The sequence below is a fragment of the Pantherophis guttatus genome, chromosome 2, assembly GCF_059756535.1.
Source record: "Pantherophis guttatus breed Tessera chromosome 2, ASM5975653v1, whole genome shotgun sequence".
Lineage (NCBI taxonomy): Eukaryota > Metazoa > Chordata > Lepidosauria > Squamata > Colubridae > Pantherophis > Pantherophis guttatus.
In genome coordinates, this window is record NC_142064.1 from 10,838,255 (window position 1) to 10,857,563 (window position 19,309).

The window sequence follows — 19,309 nt, forward strand, 5'->3', positions numbered from 1 at the left end:
TACCGGTTCTGTGGGAGTGGCTTGATGGGTGTGGCATGGCTTGGTGGGCGTGGCAGGGGAAGGATACTATAACATCTCCATTCCCTCCCCACTTCAGGGGAAGGTTACTGCAAAATCCCCATTTCCTCCTGATCAGCTGGGACTCGGGAGGCAGAGAATAGATGGGAGCGGAGTCAGAGGTGGTATTTACCGGTTCTCTGAACTACTCAAAATTTCCACTACCGGTTCTCCAGAACTGGTCAGAACCTGCTGAAACCCACCTCTGGTGTGTTAGTAAGTTCTGGGCATCAGGTGCACTACTTCTCCTTTCCATGAAGATGGACAGTCGTGCAATAACAGACCGATTCCACAGGCCAATCTAATGTATATTATTATCCAATTTATTTGCCATCCAACTTGCGTTTCAAGGTGATTCTGAGCGGTATGTAGCAATAGCACTTAAGACTTATATACCGCGTCATAGTGCTTCACAGCCTTCTCTAAGCGGTTTACAGAGTCAGCCTATTGCCCCCAACAATTTGGGTCCTCATTTTACCCACCTTGGAAGGATGGAAGGCTGAGTCAACCTTGAGCCTGGTGAGATCTGAACTGCCAAATTGCAGGCAGCCGGCAGTCAACAGAGGTAGCCTGCAGTACTGCGTTCTAATCACTGCGCAACTGAGGCTTTATAAGGCTGAATCGCATATTTCCTTCTTTATTCAACCTCACAAATTCCCCCCTCTGCCTCCGGGAACCGAGCAAGGCAAGACGGGAAGGTTGGACACAGAGTCCTGTTGGACAGGATAACTTTTTGGGCTGTGGGAAGCAATGATTACGGTGAGAACATTCATTCCATCACAGTCCCCAAAAGGGTGGAGTCCAACGACGATGCACCAAGAAAATCCGAACGCTCTGCAAAGGATGCTGTGGGCCATTTCATTTTGTGGCACCGGAAGATGACATTCAAAAGTTGCGGTGCTTCTTCAGAGCAGATGCTGGAGGATGTGTTCCACGGCATGGGGAAAGCTCTCGCAGGTTAAGTAGGGGGGTGGGTTAATTTTGCCTTCGTCGGCATCTCGGTATTTCCCTGCAACGACAAAACCAGAAATAAATGAATTACGTTCTGTAATTAGGTCAGAATTAGCCTCAAACTTTGCCGGAGATCAGAGCTGGCACCGCAAATTTCTGCAGCCCTATTCGTGTCAGCTATTTTCCAATGTTCTCAACCGGTGCATTCAGCTTTGTAAAAGTAATCCAGTGGGCATGGACGGCTCTATTTACTGACCAAGGAACTGAGGCCTCATCCTGTTAAACAATAGATGAAGTGTGTTCTCATTACTTTTCTGTGATTTAATTATTTCTCTGACGGTCAGCCTTCTGCATAAATCAAATTGGAAAATCAAGAAGTAACGTAAATTACATGGAGTAACACAGACAAGGAGACAATGACCACAACTACCCGTGTTTCCCTGTCTTATATATGTTGTGGCCCGCCAGTGGCCTGCGCGGATTGTGGCTGATCCTGATGACGACGAGGCTGGTATGGGGTCGCGCCAGCAGCCTGCGCAGCTGGCGCTCAGGCTGGACAGCGAGGAGGCTGAAGAGGATGTGGTGCCAGAGGCAGAGACTCAGCCAGGGCCTTCAGAACCTCCGGAGGCTCCATCAAGTTGAGAGAGCGAAGTGGAGGAGCCTCTCCTCAATGCTCGAGCACGCAGGGCTGCCAAAAGGCAGGAGTGGCTACTCAGGAGGAGGAGGTCTACTCGAGAGTAAGGCTTGAAGATAATTGGCCACTCCCTTAGCCTATTTAAGGCGCACGCAGTTAGTAATTTCTTGCTGGAAAGAATGTGAAATTATTAAAGAGCATTTTTGAAGAGTGAGTGTCTTATCTTGTCTTCTGGGCTGGTTGCCAACCTTTGCCGGACTTTGTTTATTCTTGGTACGTTATAACTTTGATAAGGACTGTTGGTGTGTGTCACAATCCTTGGGAATCCGGAGCTGGGGCAGAACAATATATTTTTTTCCCACCAAAAAAAGGCACCAGGTCTTATTTTCGGAAGGGGGGGCAGAGGGGATGTTGTCCACACCTCACTTGCGTGTGTCACCCCCAGCCTCTTTTTCACTATCAGAGGCCTTCAGGAACTCCTGCAGCTTCGGAGAGTTGCAGCCAGGCCTTGCATACCTCGGCCCATTTCTTCTGCAGCCAGCAAGGCTTTCCTGAAGGCTTCTGTAGCCGATAACAGAGCTCCAGATCAATCCAGAGCTCTGTTATCGGCTACAAAAGCCTTCAGGAAAGCCTTGCCGGCAGCAGCAAAAGAAACGGGCTAAGGTGTGCGAGGCCTGGCTGCAACCAGGGGTGAAATGCTCCCGGTTAGGACCGGATCACCCAATCCGGTAGCAATGGCGGCGGGTGGTTCGGAGAACCAGTAGCAGAAATCCCTGTGCCTCCTCCCCAATGCTCAGCTGAGCCGCACGATCATCAGAGGCTGTTCTTTTTTTTAACTTTTAAAAGCATTTTTTCTACAACCTCTTTCGACGAAAAAATGCTTTTAAAAGTAAAAAAAAAAGCCTCTGATGATCGCGCGACTCAGCTGGGATCCTCAGAGGCTTTTCAAAGCATTTTTTTCTGCAACCTCTTGGCCGAAGAGGTGGTTAAAAAAAAATGCTTTGAAAAGTCTCTGATGATCCCAGCTGAGTTGCCTGCGGCAGAGAGGCTTTTCAAAGCATTTTTTAAAAAGCCTCTCTGACGATCCCAGCTGAGTTGCCTGATCGCCAGAGGCTTTTCAAAGCATTAGAAAAAATGCTTTGAAAAGTTAAAAGAAAAAAAAAACTTGGCCACGCCCACCCAGTCACATTACCCCCACCACCAAGCCACGCCCACAGAACTGGTAGTAACAAATTTTACATTTCACCCCTGGCTGACAACTCTCCGAAGGTAAGTAGTAGGGCAGCTCTAACTCCCACCCCCACTTTCTCCACCTAGTTTAGTTTTTACCTGTGCATCCTAGAGTGGGCCGGGTCTTAATTAGGGCTTATTTGGGGGGGGGGGTAGGGCTTATATTGGGTGCACATGTACAAATCAAGCTAGGGCTTACTTTCTGAGTAGGTCGTATTTTCGAGGAAACACGGTATCTAGTTCAGCGTTTTTCAACCTCACTGTCTTTAAGACGGGTGGACTTCAACTCTCAGAATTCCCCAGCCAGCATGGGGAATTCTGGGAGTTGAAGTCCACTCGTCTTAAAGTCGCTTAGGTTGAAAAACGCTGATCTAAATGCAACAGCCTTTCAGCTACTACTTGAGTAGCCATTAGACGGCTTCCTTGTTCTATAGCAGGGGTGTCAAACTTGCAGTGTCATGTTGTCATCACGTGATGTAACATGACTTTTTCTCCTTCACTAAACCGGTGGGTGGGCATGGTCAGCACGGGACACATCCATCCCGCGGGCTGTGAGTTTGACACCCTTGTTCCAGTGGTGAAATGCTCCCGGTTCAGACCAGATCGCCCGATCCGGTAGCGATGGAGGCGGGTGGTTCGGAGAATCGGTAGCAAAAATCCCTGCCCCCCTCCCCATTGCCCAGCAGAGCCGCGCAATCATCAGAGGCTTTTTAAAAAAATTTTCTACAACCTCTTTGGCAGAAAAAATGCTTTTAAAAGTAAAAAAAAAAAGCCTCTGATGATCGCGCAGCTCAGCTGGGATCGTCAGAGGCTTTTAAAAGCATTTTTTCTACAATCCCTTTGGCCGAAGAGGTTATAGAAAAAATGTTTTTAAAAGGAAAAAAAGCCTCCGCCGATCAGGCAAGTCAGCTGGGATCGTCAGAGGCTTTTAAAAAAAAAGCTTCTGCCAATCAGGCAAGTCAGCTGGGATCGTCAGAGGCTTTAAAAACATTTTTAAAAGCCGAAGAGGTTGTAGAAGAAATGCTTTTAAAAGTAAAAAAAAAAAAAAAAAAAAAAAAGTTAGCCACGCCCACTCAGTCATATTCCCCCCCACCAAGCCATGCCCACAGAACCGGTAGTAACAAATTTTACATTTCACCACTACCCTGTTCTATAGGGATAGCTAAGTTCAGGTGGAAAAGATCTGCAGAAGGTTAACCCAGGAGGGAACAGCAGAAAGGTGTTACAGGTAGGATGTTGGTTCGGCAAATGTGTATAAGCAACCTGACACGAACACCTGCAGCTTGACTGAAGTTGCTGAAAAACAGGTTGGTATAGATGATCACCAAGATCCCTTTCAAGGGTGTCCCTGCAATTCATCCATGACTAGATAAATCTCTGATCTTCCCACTTACCACTTTTTCTTCCTAAGGAAAAATGTTCTTTCGTGGATTTTTTACGTAAGGCAGAATAGAAATAAACATCAGCCTAGTTTCAAGTGTAGTTCTTTTAGTGCCCAGGTATCATTACGTACCGGTCTTCACCAGTATTCCCAGCATGCCAGCGTTCTGGGCACCCCCGACGTCATCCCTGCAGTCCTGCAAATGCAAGAGAAATGCAAAGAATAAGAATAAGAATAGAGTGGAGTGGAGTGGAGTGGAGTGGAGTGGAGTGGAGTGGAGTGGAGTGGAATGGAATGGAATGGAATGGAATGGAATGGAATGGAATAGAATAGAATAGGATAGGATAGGATAGGATAGGATAGGATAGGATAGGATAGAATAGAATAGAATAGAATAGAATAGAATAGAATAGAATAGAATAGGTGGAGTGGAATGGAATGGAATGGAATGGAATGGAAGGGAAGGGAAGGGAAGGGAAGGGAAGGGAAGAGAAGAGAAGAGAAGAGAAGAGAAGAGAAGAGAAGAGAAGAGAAGAGAAGAGAAGAGAAAGTATGGAATGGAATGGAATGGAATGGAATGGAATGGAATAGAATAGAATAGAATAGAATAGAATAGAATAGAATAGAATAGAATAGGAATTGGAAGGGACCTTGAAGGTCTTCTAGTCTACCCCGTTTAGGCAGAAAACCCTACACCATTTCAGACAAATTCTCCTATCTCTTCTTAAATTTCTTAGAGAAACCTGCAACTCACAAATAGGTTGTAAAAGCTCCTTAAAAATAGGGATGTGTTTTTAATAAACTCTTTGTTTCATAACAATCCTTAACGTGTGCTATTTTTCCTATGCTGCAACCAAGTGGTAAAATAATAAAAAAACAACTGAAGAGTTTGAACTCATGCTACATTGGGGTCCCCCGGAGCCTCCTCGGCCCAAAAACGGGCCACGGGGGGGAGGGGGCGCACTGCACCCCCCGCTCCCCGTTTTGGGCCTAGCAGGCCTCCCTGCAGCCTCCTGGGTCCAATAACGGGCTGTGGGGGGCATACGCTGTGCCCCCCATGCATGCGCGCGTGACCCCCACCCCCTGTGCATGCATCCCCCTGCATATGCGCACGTGTCCTGCCTGCGCATGTGCATGCATCTCCCGCATGCGCCCCACCACCTGTGCATCCCAAAAATCAGCTGATCGGCAGGAGGCGCAAGAGTGCATGCATGGTGGGGCTGAGCCGGGTGATGGCTCACGTCCCCGCAGAGAGGGCTCTGCGTGCCACGTGTGCCATAGGTTCACCATCACGGTTTTAAGAAGCCTGTATATACCGTATTTTGAATTGTAAACCGCCCAGGTCGCTTACTGAGAAGGGCAGCTATAAAAATCCAATAAATGTCTAAATAAACAAACAAGCAAGGATTCTAGAAGACTCACGTCGCCAATCATGATGGCTTCCTCAGGTCCACAGTTGGTCCCACACAAGGCCTCCAGGAAAAATGTCCGCTCTGGCTTCCCCACCACCGTGGCCTTCTGGTCAGTGGCATACTCCAGGCCGGTCACAAAGGGTCCTGGGCCGAGGGCGAGGCCATCTTTCTTCTTGTAGTACCTTGCCTTGTGAATAGCTATGAGGGGAGCCCCGTCCAGCACCAACCTTGGAAGAGGAAGGAGACAAAAGCTGCAACGTAACCCTAGAAGCATCAGGCAGCTGAGAACATTCAGCGGGAATTCTTCGAAAATAGCAATGGCACTTAAGATTTATATACCGCTCTGTTCTGCCCCAGCTATGGACCCCAAAGAACACAGCACACACAAAGTATGTTTAGTTTACTGACTAAACCAGTCTTTTACAACAACAGCTGTTAATTAACTGCATTAACAGCCACCAAGAATTCAAAGAATAATAACTGAAAGCTTACTATGGTTGGCAGAATGCCCAGAAGCAATTTGCAGGAAGCTGATAAGATAAGCAAGACAAGACACGAAGGAGAATGAACGAAGTTGTTCCCTGCAAATTGCTTCAGTCGGCGTTCCTCCTTAAATAGGCTAAGGGAGTGGCCAATTAGCCCCAAGCCTTACTCTCGAGGAGACCTCCTCCTGAGGAGCCACTCCTGCCTTTTGGCAGCTCTGCCCGCCCGTGCATCGAGAAGAGGCTCCTCCTCTTCGTCCTCTTCACTTAAAGGAGCTTCTGGAGGTTCTGAAGGCCCTGGCTGAATCCCTGCCTCTGGCACCACATCTTCTCCAGCCTCCTCATTGTCTGACTCAAGTGCCAGCTGCACAGGCTGCTGGCGCAGCACCACACCAGCCTCCTCGCTGTCTGAATCAGCTACTATCTACAACCTCTTCAGAAAAAATGCTTTTAAAAGCCTCTGAGGATCCCAGCTGAGTTGCCTGATCGTCAGAGGCATTTAAAAGGAAAAAAGCCTCTGCCGATCAGGCAACTCAGCTGGGATCGTCAGATCCTTTTGAAAGCATTTTTTAACAACCTCTTCACCGAAGAGGTTGTAGAAAAAATGGTTTTAAAAGTAAAAAAAAAAAAAAAAGGCCACGCCCACCCAGTCACATTACCCCCGACCACCAAGCCACGCCCACAGAACCGGTAGTAACAAATTTTAGATTTCACCACTGTGCCTCCAGGGAGGGAGGGAGGGAGGGAGGAAGGAAGGAAGGAAGGAAGGAAGGGGAGAAAGGGAGAGAGGAAGGAGGGAAAGAAGGGGGAGAGAGGGAGAAAGGAAAGAAGGGAGGGAGGGAGGGAGGGAGGGAGGGAGGAAGGAAGGAAGGAAGGAAGGAAGGAAGGAAGGAAGGAAGGAAGGAAGGAAGGAAGGAAGGAAGGAAGGAAGGAAGGAATAGCAATAGCACTTAGGCTTATATAGTGTTTCATAGTGCTTTACACCACTCTCTGGCCGGTTTACAATATCAGCATATTGTCCCCGACAATCTGGCCACCGTTTTATCCCATTCTGAATTTCAACGGCAACCATCCACAAAAAGAGTTGCATCAGAACACTATATGACAGGATGAGAACTCACTGTAGTCCTGTTCTGCCCCAGCTACAGATCCCAAAGAACACAGCACACACACAGTTTGTACAAAACTTAATTTACTAAAATAACTCAAGTCTTTTTCAAAACAAAGGCTGTTAATAAACTTCCTTAACAGCTTACAAGAAACCAAAGATAAAGTAATCACAATCTTACTAAGGTTGGCAGAAAGCCAGAAGCAATTTGCAGAGAATCCCGCCGCGAAGGAGAGTGAACTAAAGTTGTTCCCTACAAATTCCTTCAGTTGGCGTTCCTCCTTAAATAGGCTAAGGGAGTGGCCAATTAGCCCAAAGCCTTACTCTCGAGGAGACCTCCTCCTGAGGAGCCACTCCTGCCTTTTGGCCACGCTGCGCGCCCGTGCATCAAGAAGAGGCTCCTCCTGTTCGTCCTCTTCACTTAAAGGAGCTTCTGGAGGTTCTGAAGGCACTGGCTGAATCCCCGCCTCTGGCACCATATCTTCTCCAGCCTCCTCATTGTCCAACTCGAGCGCCAGCTGCACAGGCTGCTGGCGCAGCACCACACCAGCCTCCTCACTGTCAGAATCAGCTACAATCCGCACAGGCCGCTGACGGGCCACAACAAGTACCCAGCAAGCTGAGAGCAGGTACCCACGTCAACAATTCAAGCAGGGAGGGATTTATTCCTGCTTACCTGAAAGCTATGTTCATAGTTTGATAGTTGAACTGGTCAGGAGCCAACCCAACCACTACAGCATTCGGATCGCTGGTGTCTATGCCTAGAGGAAAATGCAAATATCTGTTAAAACCAGTCCTACCCAGGTCCCTACAGAGGAAGGGTTCCCCTGGGTGGGCTTGCTTTCCTCTTTCCAAAAGCCACCTGGGTGACTTTGCCTAATCACCCGGAGATTGTGAGTTCTAGGCCCACCTTAGACAAATAAAAGCCAGCTGGATGACTTTAGACCAACCACCCAGAAACTATGAGTTCTAGTCCTGCTTCAGGCATGAAAGCTGGATGGGTGTCTTTGGGCCAATCAGCAGGAGACTGTGAGTTCTAGTCCCGCCTTAGGCATGAAAGCTGACTGGGTGACTTTGGGCCAATCACCAGGGGACTGTGAGTTCTATTATTTTATTATTATTTTATTATTCATATTTTCTATGCCGCCCACTCTCCGAGGACTCTGGGCGGCTTACACCAGAGACAGTATACTAAATAGCATGTTGCCCCCAACAATCTGGGTCCTCATTTTACCCACCTCGGAAGGATGGAAGGCTGAGTCAACCTTGAGCCGGTTGAGAGGCATGAAAACTGGCTGGGTGACTTTGGGCCAATCACCTGGAGACTGTGAGTTCTAGTCCCGCCTTAGACACAAAAACTGGCTGGGTGACTTTAGACCAACCACCCGGAGACTGTGAGTTCTAATTCCACTTCAGGCATGAAAGCTGGATGGGTGACTTTAGACCAATCACTCTCTCAGCTCATCCCACCTCATAGGATTGTTGTTGTGGGGAAAATAGGAGGAGGAGGAAGGAATATTAGATATGTTCACTGCCTTGAGTTATTTATAAAGTAATGAAGGTAGGATTTTTTTAAAAGATTCAATATATTTGTTAGCATCTGAAAATTGAAAAAAGAATAGAATAGAATAGAATAGAATAGAATAGAATAGAATAGAATAGAATAGAATAGAATAGAATAGAATAGAATAGAATAGAATAACAGAGCTGGAAGGGATCTTGGAGGTCTTCTAGTCCAGCCCCCTGCCTAGGCAGGTGCCTTGGAGAATAGCTTGACTCCCTCTTCTTTGTGAAAGACCCTGAGATATTGGAACAATACTATCATGTCTCCCCTAGTCCTTCTCTTCATTAAACTAGACATACCCAGTTCCCGCAATCGTTCTTCATATGTTTTAGCCTCCAGGCCCCTCATCATCTTGGTTGCAGAAAAAGACAAAGCTTTCCTCAAGTCAAGCTCAACTCCTGGTGCCTACAAGAGCACTGGGCTCAGGTGGAGTAAATCCAGGGGTGAAATCCAGCAGGTTCTGACAGGTTCTGGAGAACCGGGAGGGGAAATTTTGAGCAGTTCGGTGAACCGGCAAATACCACCTCTGGCTGGCCCCAGAGTGGGGTGGGAATGGAGATTTTGCAGTATCCTTCCCCTGGAGTGGGGAGGGAATGAGGATTTTGCAGTATCCTTCCCCAGGAGTGGGGTGGGAATGGAGATTTTGCAGTATCCTTCCCTGGGAGTGGGGTGGGAATGGAGATTTTGCAGTATCCTTCCCCTGGAGTGGGGAGGGAATGGGGATTTTGCAGTATCCTTCCCCAGGAGTGGGGAGGGAATGAGGATTTTGCAGTATCCTTCCCCAGGAGTGGGGTGGGAATGGAGATTTTGCAGTATCCTTCCCTGGGAGTGGGGTGGGAATGGAGATTTTGCAGTATCCTTCCCCTGCCACACCCACCCGCCACGCCACGCCCACAGTACCGGTAGTAAAAAAATTTGGATTTCACCACTGAGTAAACCATAATAATGAGAATGGGCGTCCTACTCACCCATCAATGCAAATAGAAAGGTTAAGCCCCATTCTGCTCTCCACAAGGAAGTACGTGACCCAAGGCGAAATTTAGTTAAACCTGCGGGGCAATTCTAGGCCCGGGATATTCTTTCAAAGAGAAGGTGTCCTTACGAAAGGCACAAATGGAAGTGCAGCAATGAGAGATACTCCAACGTGGATTTTATGCATTTACTTGGACTTACTTTGTAACACTCCCTGGGAGCATCTGGCGCCATTAAGCAAAGGATGGATTATGCTCATCTGACTGCGAGCTATCTTAAACGAAGATTATCCAAGAATAATTCCATAGTAGTTACTAACAGGGGCTTAAACATCTTTCATCGTACTTAAAACTACTGGACACATACACAAAAACGCACATAAAACATTTTAGGTGAAGAGAAGGAAGAATCACGACCCAATGGGATTTGACACAGAATTGATCTAAAGACAGGAAACACAATCTGATTTAACTAAACTTTTAAATCTCCCTTACATTAAGATGTTTCAGTGTCGTACACTGACCGGGGCCAGATGGAACGGGAGGCCTAGTTAGCTTGTCCACATATGCCAAAACTGGAATGAAGTACCGTATTTTTCAGAAGTGGGTGGAAATGTCTGTATGTCTTATAGACCGAATACGGCCCTGTTTTTGGCTTCCCGAAACCACTCCGTGCATCCCCTTTTCGCCAAAAACGGGACGCGTGAAGGGTTTGGGAAGCCTGCAGAGTGCTCCTGGGGGCTGGGGAGGGCAAAAACAGGACGTGGGGGGGGGGTCGGGAGGCCAAAAATGGGCCCGTTTTTGGCGAAAACAGGATACGCAGAGGGTTTGGGAGGCCTGCAGAGCAGGGGTGAAATCCAGCAGGTTCTGACAGGTTCTGGAGAACTGGTAGCGGAAATTTTGAGTAGTTCGGGTAATTGGCAAATATCACCTCTGGCTGGCCCCAGAGTGGGGTGGGAATGGAGATTTTGCAGTATCCTTCCCCCAGGAGTGGGGAGGGAATGGGGATTTTGCAGTATCCTTTTCCCAGGAGTGGGGAGGGAATGGGGATTTTGCAATATCCTTCCCCAAGGAATGGGGAGGAATGGGGATTTTGCAGTATCCTTCCCCTGCCACGCCCACCAAGCCACGCCCACAGAACTGGTAGCAAAAAAAATTGGATTTCACCATTGCTGCAGAGTGCTCTTGGGGGGTGGGGAGGGCAAAAACAGGACAGGTGGGGGATTCGGGAGGCCAAAAACGGGCCCGTTTTTTATAAGAACGGGATGTGTAGAGGGTTTGGGAGGCCTGTAGAGTGCTCCTGGGGGCCGGGGAGGGCAGAAACCGGACGCGTGGAGGTGAAAAACTATTTTTTTCCTTGTTTTCCTCTTCAAAATCTGGGTGCATTTTATACTCTGGTGCATCTTATAGTCCGAATAATACGGTACTTAGCAAATACACAACTCTGGTGTGAAACTGAAGTCAACCGAAACAACCATCATCATGGAAAGAAGAGGCCAGAAAAACCCGCTTAAGACTTTTTCCTAAATCACAACCACCACCTCAGCATTGAAATACCGGTACTTACGACCTCAATTGAGCCCAAAAGTTCTGTCCTTAAGTGAGACATTTGTTAAGTGAGTTTTGCCCCATTTTACAACCTTTCTTGCCACAGTTGTTGTGAATCACCGCAGTGGGTAAGTTAGAAACATGGTTGTTAAGTGAATCTGGCTTCCCGGTTGATTTTGCTGGTGGGAAGGTCGCAAAAGGGGATCACAGGACCCTGGGGCACAGCGACCGTCATAAATATGAACCAGTTGACGATCATCTGAATTTTTTTTTTCACCCTTACGACCGTTGCAGCATCCCCATGGACACGTGATCAAAAGTCGGTTGCTTGGCACCTGGCACCGAGCTGGTTTCGAATCCAAGACAGTCTTCCGGCTACCAGCCTGTGGCCTTAAACTGGCTCCCATTATAGTACAGCAATGGTTAAATCATTCATACATCCTTTGTCTGTATGTATAGATATAATTCAGCGGTGAAATGCACTTACCTTCGCTACCGGTTCGGGTATGTGAGCGTGCATGTCTCTGCGCATGTGCAGAGGGTCAAAAATGGAACGTAATGACGTCCCGGCAGGTGGGTGGAGCCTCCTGCCACCGGCGCTACCAGTTCGCGCGAACCGGATATATCCAGCTGGATTTCACCGCTGATATAATTCTATATTTATGCCAGGAGAGTTATACTAGGATGCCTTCATTTTGTTATATTGTACTATATTAATTTATTTGAATCTTTTTTGTTAGTTTTTATTGTTCTAAATGTGGTTTTATATTCTGTAAGCCGCTTTGAGTCGCCATGGGCGAATAGGCGGCAATATAAATTCAATCAATCAATCAATCAAATACCTGTAAAATCATGCAAAGCATTTTTCTCCACCATCAACAAAGGCCGGACTTTTTTCTGCTCCAACAAATTTCGGGCTGCCGTCAGGGACGTGAAGATCTCATCTTCCTTAATGTCAAACTCAAGTTTCTTCAGCCTCTCCACCAAGTCTTGCTTGCACTCCTTTGTCGTGTTCGTCACAAATCGGATGGCCACGGGAGCAGAGCGCAACCTGGCCGGGAGAAAGAAGAGAAGCGGATGGCTGTTTTGATCGCAGAAGTACTTTTGTGTGTAATCCTCTATTGTGACCTAGACCCAAGTAGTTATTACGAGACACAATCAGTCCTAAACAAACATATTTTAATAGAACAGCTGCGAATTACTTCATTCTTAGCTTAGTCCAAATTAATTCCAGAACAAATCCTTCATAAACAGTCTTTCAGCCTTATCACCAACCTTTGTCTACTTTGGCACCATGCCAAAGGTTTTTCTTGGCAAAAGTTCAAAAGCAAGAGACACCGACAAGAAACAAATGTAGCAACAAATTTGCTTTCCTACAAAGAACCCAAGAGCCCTTGCTGCTCTTTTAAGCCTTCTGGGAGGGGCTAATCATCTCCTGGCCTTACTCCCGAGTCGTCCTTTTTGCTTTAGCTGCTCTTGCCTTCTGGCAGCTCTTCGCATGCACGCACTAGGAACAGGCTCCTCCTGTTCCTCTGCCTCTCTGCTATCCGCCTCTGGAGCAGGGGTGAAATGCTCCCGGTTTGGACCGGATCGCTCGATCCGGTAGCGATGGAGACAGGTAGCAAAAATCCTTGCCCTCCCCCCCCCATGCCCAGCTGAGCTGCACAATCATCAGAGGCTTTTTTTTTACTTTTAAAAGCATTTTTTCTACAACCTCTTCGGACGAAAAAATGCTTTTAAAAGTTAAAAAAAAGCCTCTGATGATCGCGCGGCTCAGCTGGGATCGTCAAAGGCTTTTGAAAGCATTTTTTTACAACCTCTTCGCTGAAGAGGTTGTAGAAAAAATGGTTTAAAAAAAAAATTGGCCACGCCCACCCAGTCACATTACCCCCTCCACCAAGCCACGCCCACAGAACTGGTAGTAACAAATTTTAGATGTCACCACTGCTCTGGAGGCTCCAGAGTCCGCGCATCGCTCCCAGATGGCCCTGGCCCCATCTCTGCCTCTGACGCAGAGCCCTTGTCCGGGCCTTCCTCTGACACCAGGACTGGCCCATTGTCCCCCCCAGCCTCCTCACTGTCTGACTCTGCTGCCAGCTCCGCAGGGTGTTGGTGGACCACAACATTCTACCACAGGTAATCCTCGACGTACGACCACAAGGGAGCCCAAAATGTATGCTGCTAATAAATGAGACATTTGTCACCTGAGTTTGGCCCCGTTTTACGATCTCGCAAAAGATCGTATTGCGATCCCCTTTTGCAACCTTTGGACAGGCAAAATCAATGGGGACGCCAGATTCACTTAACAGCCATGTGATTAACTTTTTGATGGTGGTGATTCACTTAACAACGGTGGCAAGAAAGGTTGTAAAATGGGGCAAAACCTATTTAACCAATGTCTCGCATAAGAATAGAAATGTTGGGCTTAATTGTGTTTGTTAAGTCAAGAGCTACCTGTACTTACAATACAGGTGGTCCTTGACCAGGGGTGAAATGCTCCCGGTTCGGACCGGATCGCCCGATCCGGTAGCGATGGCGGCAGGTGGTTCGGAGAACTGGTAGCAAAAATCCCTGCACCCCCCACCCCATGCTCAGCTGAGCCGCACGATCAGAGGTTTTTTTTTTAACTTTTAAAAGCATTTTTTCTACAACTTCTTCCGATGAAAAAATGCTTTTAAAAGTAAAAAAAAAAAAAAAGCCTCTGATGAATCACGCGGCTCAGCTGGGATCATCAGAGGCTTTTCAAAGCATTTTTTTCTGCATCTCTTACCGAAGAGATGGTAAAAAAAATGCTTTGAAAAGTCTCTGACGATCCCAGCTGAGTTCCTGATCGGCAGAGAGGCTTTTCAAAGCATTAGAAAAAATGCTTTGAAAAGTTTTTTTTTAAAAAAAGTTGGCCACGCCCACCCAGTCACATTACCCCTCCCCCATCAAGCCATACCCATAGAACCGGTAGTAACAGATTTTACATTTCACCCCTGTCCTTGACTTACAACTGGTGGCTTAGTGTCAGTTTGAAGTTACGACCTACTTGAAAAAGGGGACTTACAACCCTTAGCCAAAGTTCCCATGATCATCTCCTTCCCACAGTGCCATGACTGCACCCAGGATGCTTGGCAACACACCCACATTATACGACCATTTGCAGCATAATACAGTCATGTGACTGTATTTTACAGTACAAAGGTTTTGCCAAAAACACTTATTTCCAATAGAAGAGAATATTTGTAGCTCAGGGTTGAACTGTGGGGTCCTCGGTGCTTTCTGAGCTTGGTTGGGTTTTTTGGCAGACGTTTTATTACCAAACTAGGTAACATCATCAGAAGCAAAAGTATCTTCTCAGCTAAGAAGTGGAATTTGCAAAATTGTCACTTTCCCGCCACATCCTTCATTGGAACTTGGAGGAAATAACTTGCTTTTTAAGAGCTTCCTGGGCTCCTGGCACAGCTGAGTCTTCTATATGAAGTGTACCGCTCAGATCCACCAAGACTGCTTTTATCACACGCCGAGCTGCCATCCTTCAAGCCAAGGAGAAGATGGAGGTGGTAGAAGGGAAGAAAAAGAGCATAAATGGTTAGGTAACACCAGACGATTAAAACAAGCAGGAGAAATTAAAAAATCCCCATCTCCCTGGTAAATGTCTATGGAGATTCTCAGTCATCTACGTTAGGGATGGCTAACATTTTTGCCGTCGCGTGCCAAAAGCGGGGGGAGAGCGGGGAGGACGCCCACGTGCATCCCCACACCCATAATTCAATGCACCCCGCCCCCGTGTATGTGCTGCGCCTCTTCCTGCACCCCCCTCCCCAGCTTTTAGCACAGAATGACCTGGTGGGCCCAGTAAGCCCGTTTTTCACCCTCCCCAGGCTCCAGAGGCTTTCTAGGAGCCTGAGGAGGGCGAAAATGGCCTTCCCCACCCACCCCAGAGGCCCTCCGGAGGCCGGAAACAGCCCATTTCCCAACTTCCGGTGGGACCGGAAGGCCCAAAAAACAGCTGGCCGGCGCATGCATGCGCGCTGGAACTGAGCTACGGCAACAATTGCATGCCCACTGATATGGCTCCGTGTGCCACCTGTGGCACCCGTGCCATTGGTTCGCCATCACGGATCTAGGTCATGGTTGTCCTGGAAAAAAGCACCTCTGGGACATCTCCCTGCTAAGTAAAAAAGAGGCGGGCAACGTATAAAAATATATCAATAATTGATCAATCGGAACCTTTTCCTCCAATCCCCCAAAACAAAACAAAAAATCATTTTCTGTTAAACAGAAAAAGTTACACACAAAACAAAATCTGGACATTGACATCATGTCCAGCTTTGGTTTCAGAGGATAATGAATTTTATAGTTTATAAATTCTCTTGCTACAATAGAAAGAAGCCGTAACTGTAGCCCTGTTACAGGATTCAACAGCAATTAAGATACCAGGGTTTTTTGGGGGGAAATGTGTGGATTTCAATTCCCAGAATCCACACATCTTAAAAGTGGGTCAGGTTGAAAAACAAGATTATATAAGGAAGAAGCAGGGTGTTCCGTTTGGTTGTGTGCAGCTCCAGGAAGGAGGGATGCAGGCAGCCGAAACTGGTGGAATGCAAAGCCAGAACAGGGACTCATACAGAGACAATTGTGGTTAAGTGGCAGGTGGCATTCCCTTTGGGCATTAGAAGCTACCCCTGTTCAGCAATTGATGCAGCAGGCACCAGACAGAAATGAGCCTGCTCCAAAAAAAGTTTGGAAGGAGCTATGGCAGGGGTGAAATCCAGCAGGTTCTGACAGGTTCTGGAGAACCGGTAGCGGACATTTTGAGCAGTTCGGAGAACCGGTAGCGGAATTTGGAGAACCGGCAAATACCACCCCTGGCTGGCCCCAGAGTGGGGTGGGAATGGAGATTTTGCAATATCCTTCCCACAGGAGTAGAGTGGAAATGGAGATTTTGCAGTATCCTGCCCCTGGAGTGGGGTGGGAATGTAGATTTTGCAATATTCTTCTCCCTGGAGTGGGGAGGGAATGGGGATTTTGCAGTATCCTTCCCCTGGAGTGGGAATGGAGATTTTGCAATATTCTTCCCCTGGAGTGGGGAGGGAATGGGGATTTTGCAATATCCTTCCCCTGGAGTGGAGTGGGAATGGAGATTTTGCAGTATCCTTCCCCTGGAGTGTGGTGGGAATGGAGATTTTGCAATATCCTTCCCCCTGGAGTGGGGAGGGAATGGGAATTTTGCAGTATCTTTCCCCTGGAGTGGGGAGGGAATGAAGATTTTGCAATATCCTTCCCCCTGGAGTGGGAAGGGAATGGGGATTTTGCAGTATCCTTCCCCTGGAGTGGGGAGGGAATGAAGATTTTGCAATATCCTTTCCCCTGGAGTGAGATGGGAATGGAGATTTTACAGTATCCTTCCCCTGGAGTGGAGTGGGAATGGGGATTTTGCAGTAAGGGAATGAAGATTTTGCAGTATCCTTCCCCTGCCACGCCCACCAAGCCACACCACACCACACCCACGCCCACAGAATAGGTAGTTAAAAAAAATTGGATTTCACCACTGAGCTATGGCAAGATCAGAGATGCCTGCAGAGGCACAACATGCACCCTCCCCACCGTTGCTTTCTCTGGTTTTACTGTTTTACCAACTTCACCATTACCCCCATTCAGCCTTACTACACACACACACCTCCCCCATTGAGGAAAGCAGCCCCACACTCCTTGCCAATGTCACAAGGGGAAGGAAAATCGCCCATAGAGCTCCTTCCTTCCGTACCTCCACACCCCAGACAGTCCCTCCTTGCTGCTCAGAAAAGCCCTGCAGAAGGAGCCCTTCGTGAGACCATACGGAGACTGGAGGCAACACTTCCCCCCTCTTTCACACCATTGGTACCGTCCCCGCCATTGGGGACGCCTCCGATTGGACTGTACTATTACGAGATGCAGGAGGAACGAGACAGCCTTCTCTCTCTCTATGACCCGTCATTGGGATTTGACGGAAGGTCCTGTCGCTTAAGGACCTTTAGACTCGTCTAAACAACTGCCTGTATGGGCCTTCGTTTCTTTTTTTTCCCTCGTCAGCAATCGAGATATAATTTTCCTAAATAGCACAAATAAATGTGTCCCTTAGTCGAGATGATAACACTTGCTTTTGTCTCCTGCTCGACGCTAACATTTTTGAACAGGCGGTTAGATAAACACCTTTGTGGTCCCTTTGATAGCTATAAGTTGGAATCTATTTTCTACTACAGTAAAAAAATACATTCCTGTTGAATTTCTGCCTATCTATAGGATCCTAGATCCCAAAGGAGATGGGATACAGGAACCTCTGATGTAAATCAGGGAATAGCAGCAGGTGCTGCTCCACTTTACAACGTTTTACCCCCAAACTCTAGGAATTCATTACTACTGTATTTCTTTAAGAGAACAACTAAAGATACTCTTGTTCACAAAAACAGCCTCTGGATTTGCTATTGTTATATTTTTTTCCTTTTATGGCAGTGGCAGGAAGACTTTTCCCCTTCTCTTGTAAACTGCTCTGAGCTCCTTGGGGAAGAAAAAGCAATGTAGAAACAGTAATTATGATACCAGATCAACATCCAAGTGCTGCTAAACCACGATTCCCTGCGGTCAGTCTGAGAATAATGGCAGAAAGAAGGAAAGAAACATAGCGTATTCTGGTCAGTCAGACTCCCAGTTTTTTTTGTTTTGTTTTTTTAATTTGATTTATATGCCGCCCTTCTCCGGAGACTCAGGGCGGCTTACAATGCGCTAAGCAATAGCCTTCATACTTTTGTATATTTATACAAAGTCAGCTTATTGCCCCCACAAACTGGGTCCTCAATTTACCCACCTTAGAAAGGATGGAAGGCTGAGTCGACCTTGTGCCTGGGGAGAATTGAACTCGCAGTAATTGCAGGCAGCTGAATGTTAATAACAGGCTATTAGTCCGCTGCACCACCAGGCTCTGTGTAATCTCAGTTTTGATGTGAGATTAACTTGGCCCTGAGAGACAAAACAGAGTCACTTTTCAGGGTAGCTTTTTAAAATAAAATTTGTATGGCTTAAAAAAAATAGTAACCCAAAAAGCAAAAACAAAACATATACATTATAAAAATATACAAGTACTTAAAAATAAATGAAAAAAATATGAAAGAATAAGATGCGGAGTATATGTTATTAGATTAGAACAATAAACACAGTCCTATAGGTAATTATCTGGTACAAACCAGGAGTGAAATCAAGCAGGTTCTGACAGGTTCTGGAGAACCGGTAGCAGAAATTTGGAGTAGTTTGGAGAACCAGCAAATACCACCTCTGGCTGGCCCCAGAATGAGGTGGGAATGGAGATTTTGCAATATCCTTCCTCCAGGAGTGGGGTGGGAATGGAGATTTTGCAGTATCCTTCCCCTGCCATACCCACCAAGCCACGCCCACCAAGCCACACCACGCCCACAGAACCAGTAGTAAAAAAATTCGGATTTCACCACTGGTACAAACATTATTCATGCGTGTGCTAGTAGAGTAGGATCCTCTTGTCAACCCTGAGCTACAAATATTCTCCTTTTATTATTACCCATGTGTAATATTTACATGACTATTTTTAATCTATAGTACTTTGAGTCCCATATTTCCCTATATTTATCCATACAAGGTCTACATCTCTACAGCAATCCATTCACAGGCAGCAAATACAATCAGGTTTTCCCATCTGTTGAGTGGAAGGGCTATAGATTTAGCTTTCCAATATAGCGATACGGTATCAATCTTTTAGCTATAATAGCAGCCTGGAGAATCTATTTATGTTGTCCAGTTATCAAATTCCATGTATTAGATAGGTAATTCAACACTTTTCAAGGTTTTTGTTCTTTTAAAGAGTGTTTGAAACTCTGCCAATGTAATTTCTATTTAGACGGGGCATTTCTAAACTGATAGAACTAATTTGTTGACAGTGCATTATCAAACTTCCCAAGACCAACTGTGCCGTGCCTTGCA

General features: G+C 46.8%; 1 protein-coding gene across 1 annotated transcript; it reads right to left on the minus strand.

Moving 5' to 3' along the window:
* Nucleotides 1-359: 359 nt before the first annotated feature.
* HDHD2 (haloacid dehalogenase like hydrolase domain containing 2) lies at nt 360-17,348 on the minus strand. The gene is made up of 7 exons (XM_060690758.2): nt 17,091-17,348; nt 14,755-14,856; nt 12,181-12,389; nt 7,932-8,016; nt 5,676-5,892; nt 4,386-4,449; nt 360-1,066 (listed from the first exon to the last, which is right to left on the minus strand). Exons 2-7 carry the CDS (start codon nt 14,853-14,855, stop codon nt 963-965), a joined length of 780 nt encoding a protein of 259 aa, XP_060546741.2. The 5' UTR covers nt 14,856; nt 17,091-17,348; the 3' UTR covers nt 360-962.
* Between the last annotated feature and the right edge of the window lie 1,961 nt (nt 17,349-19,309).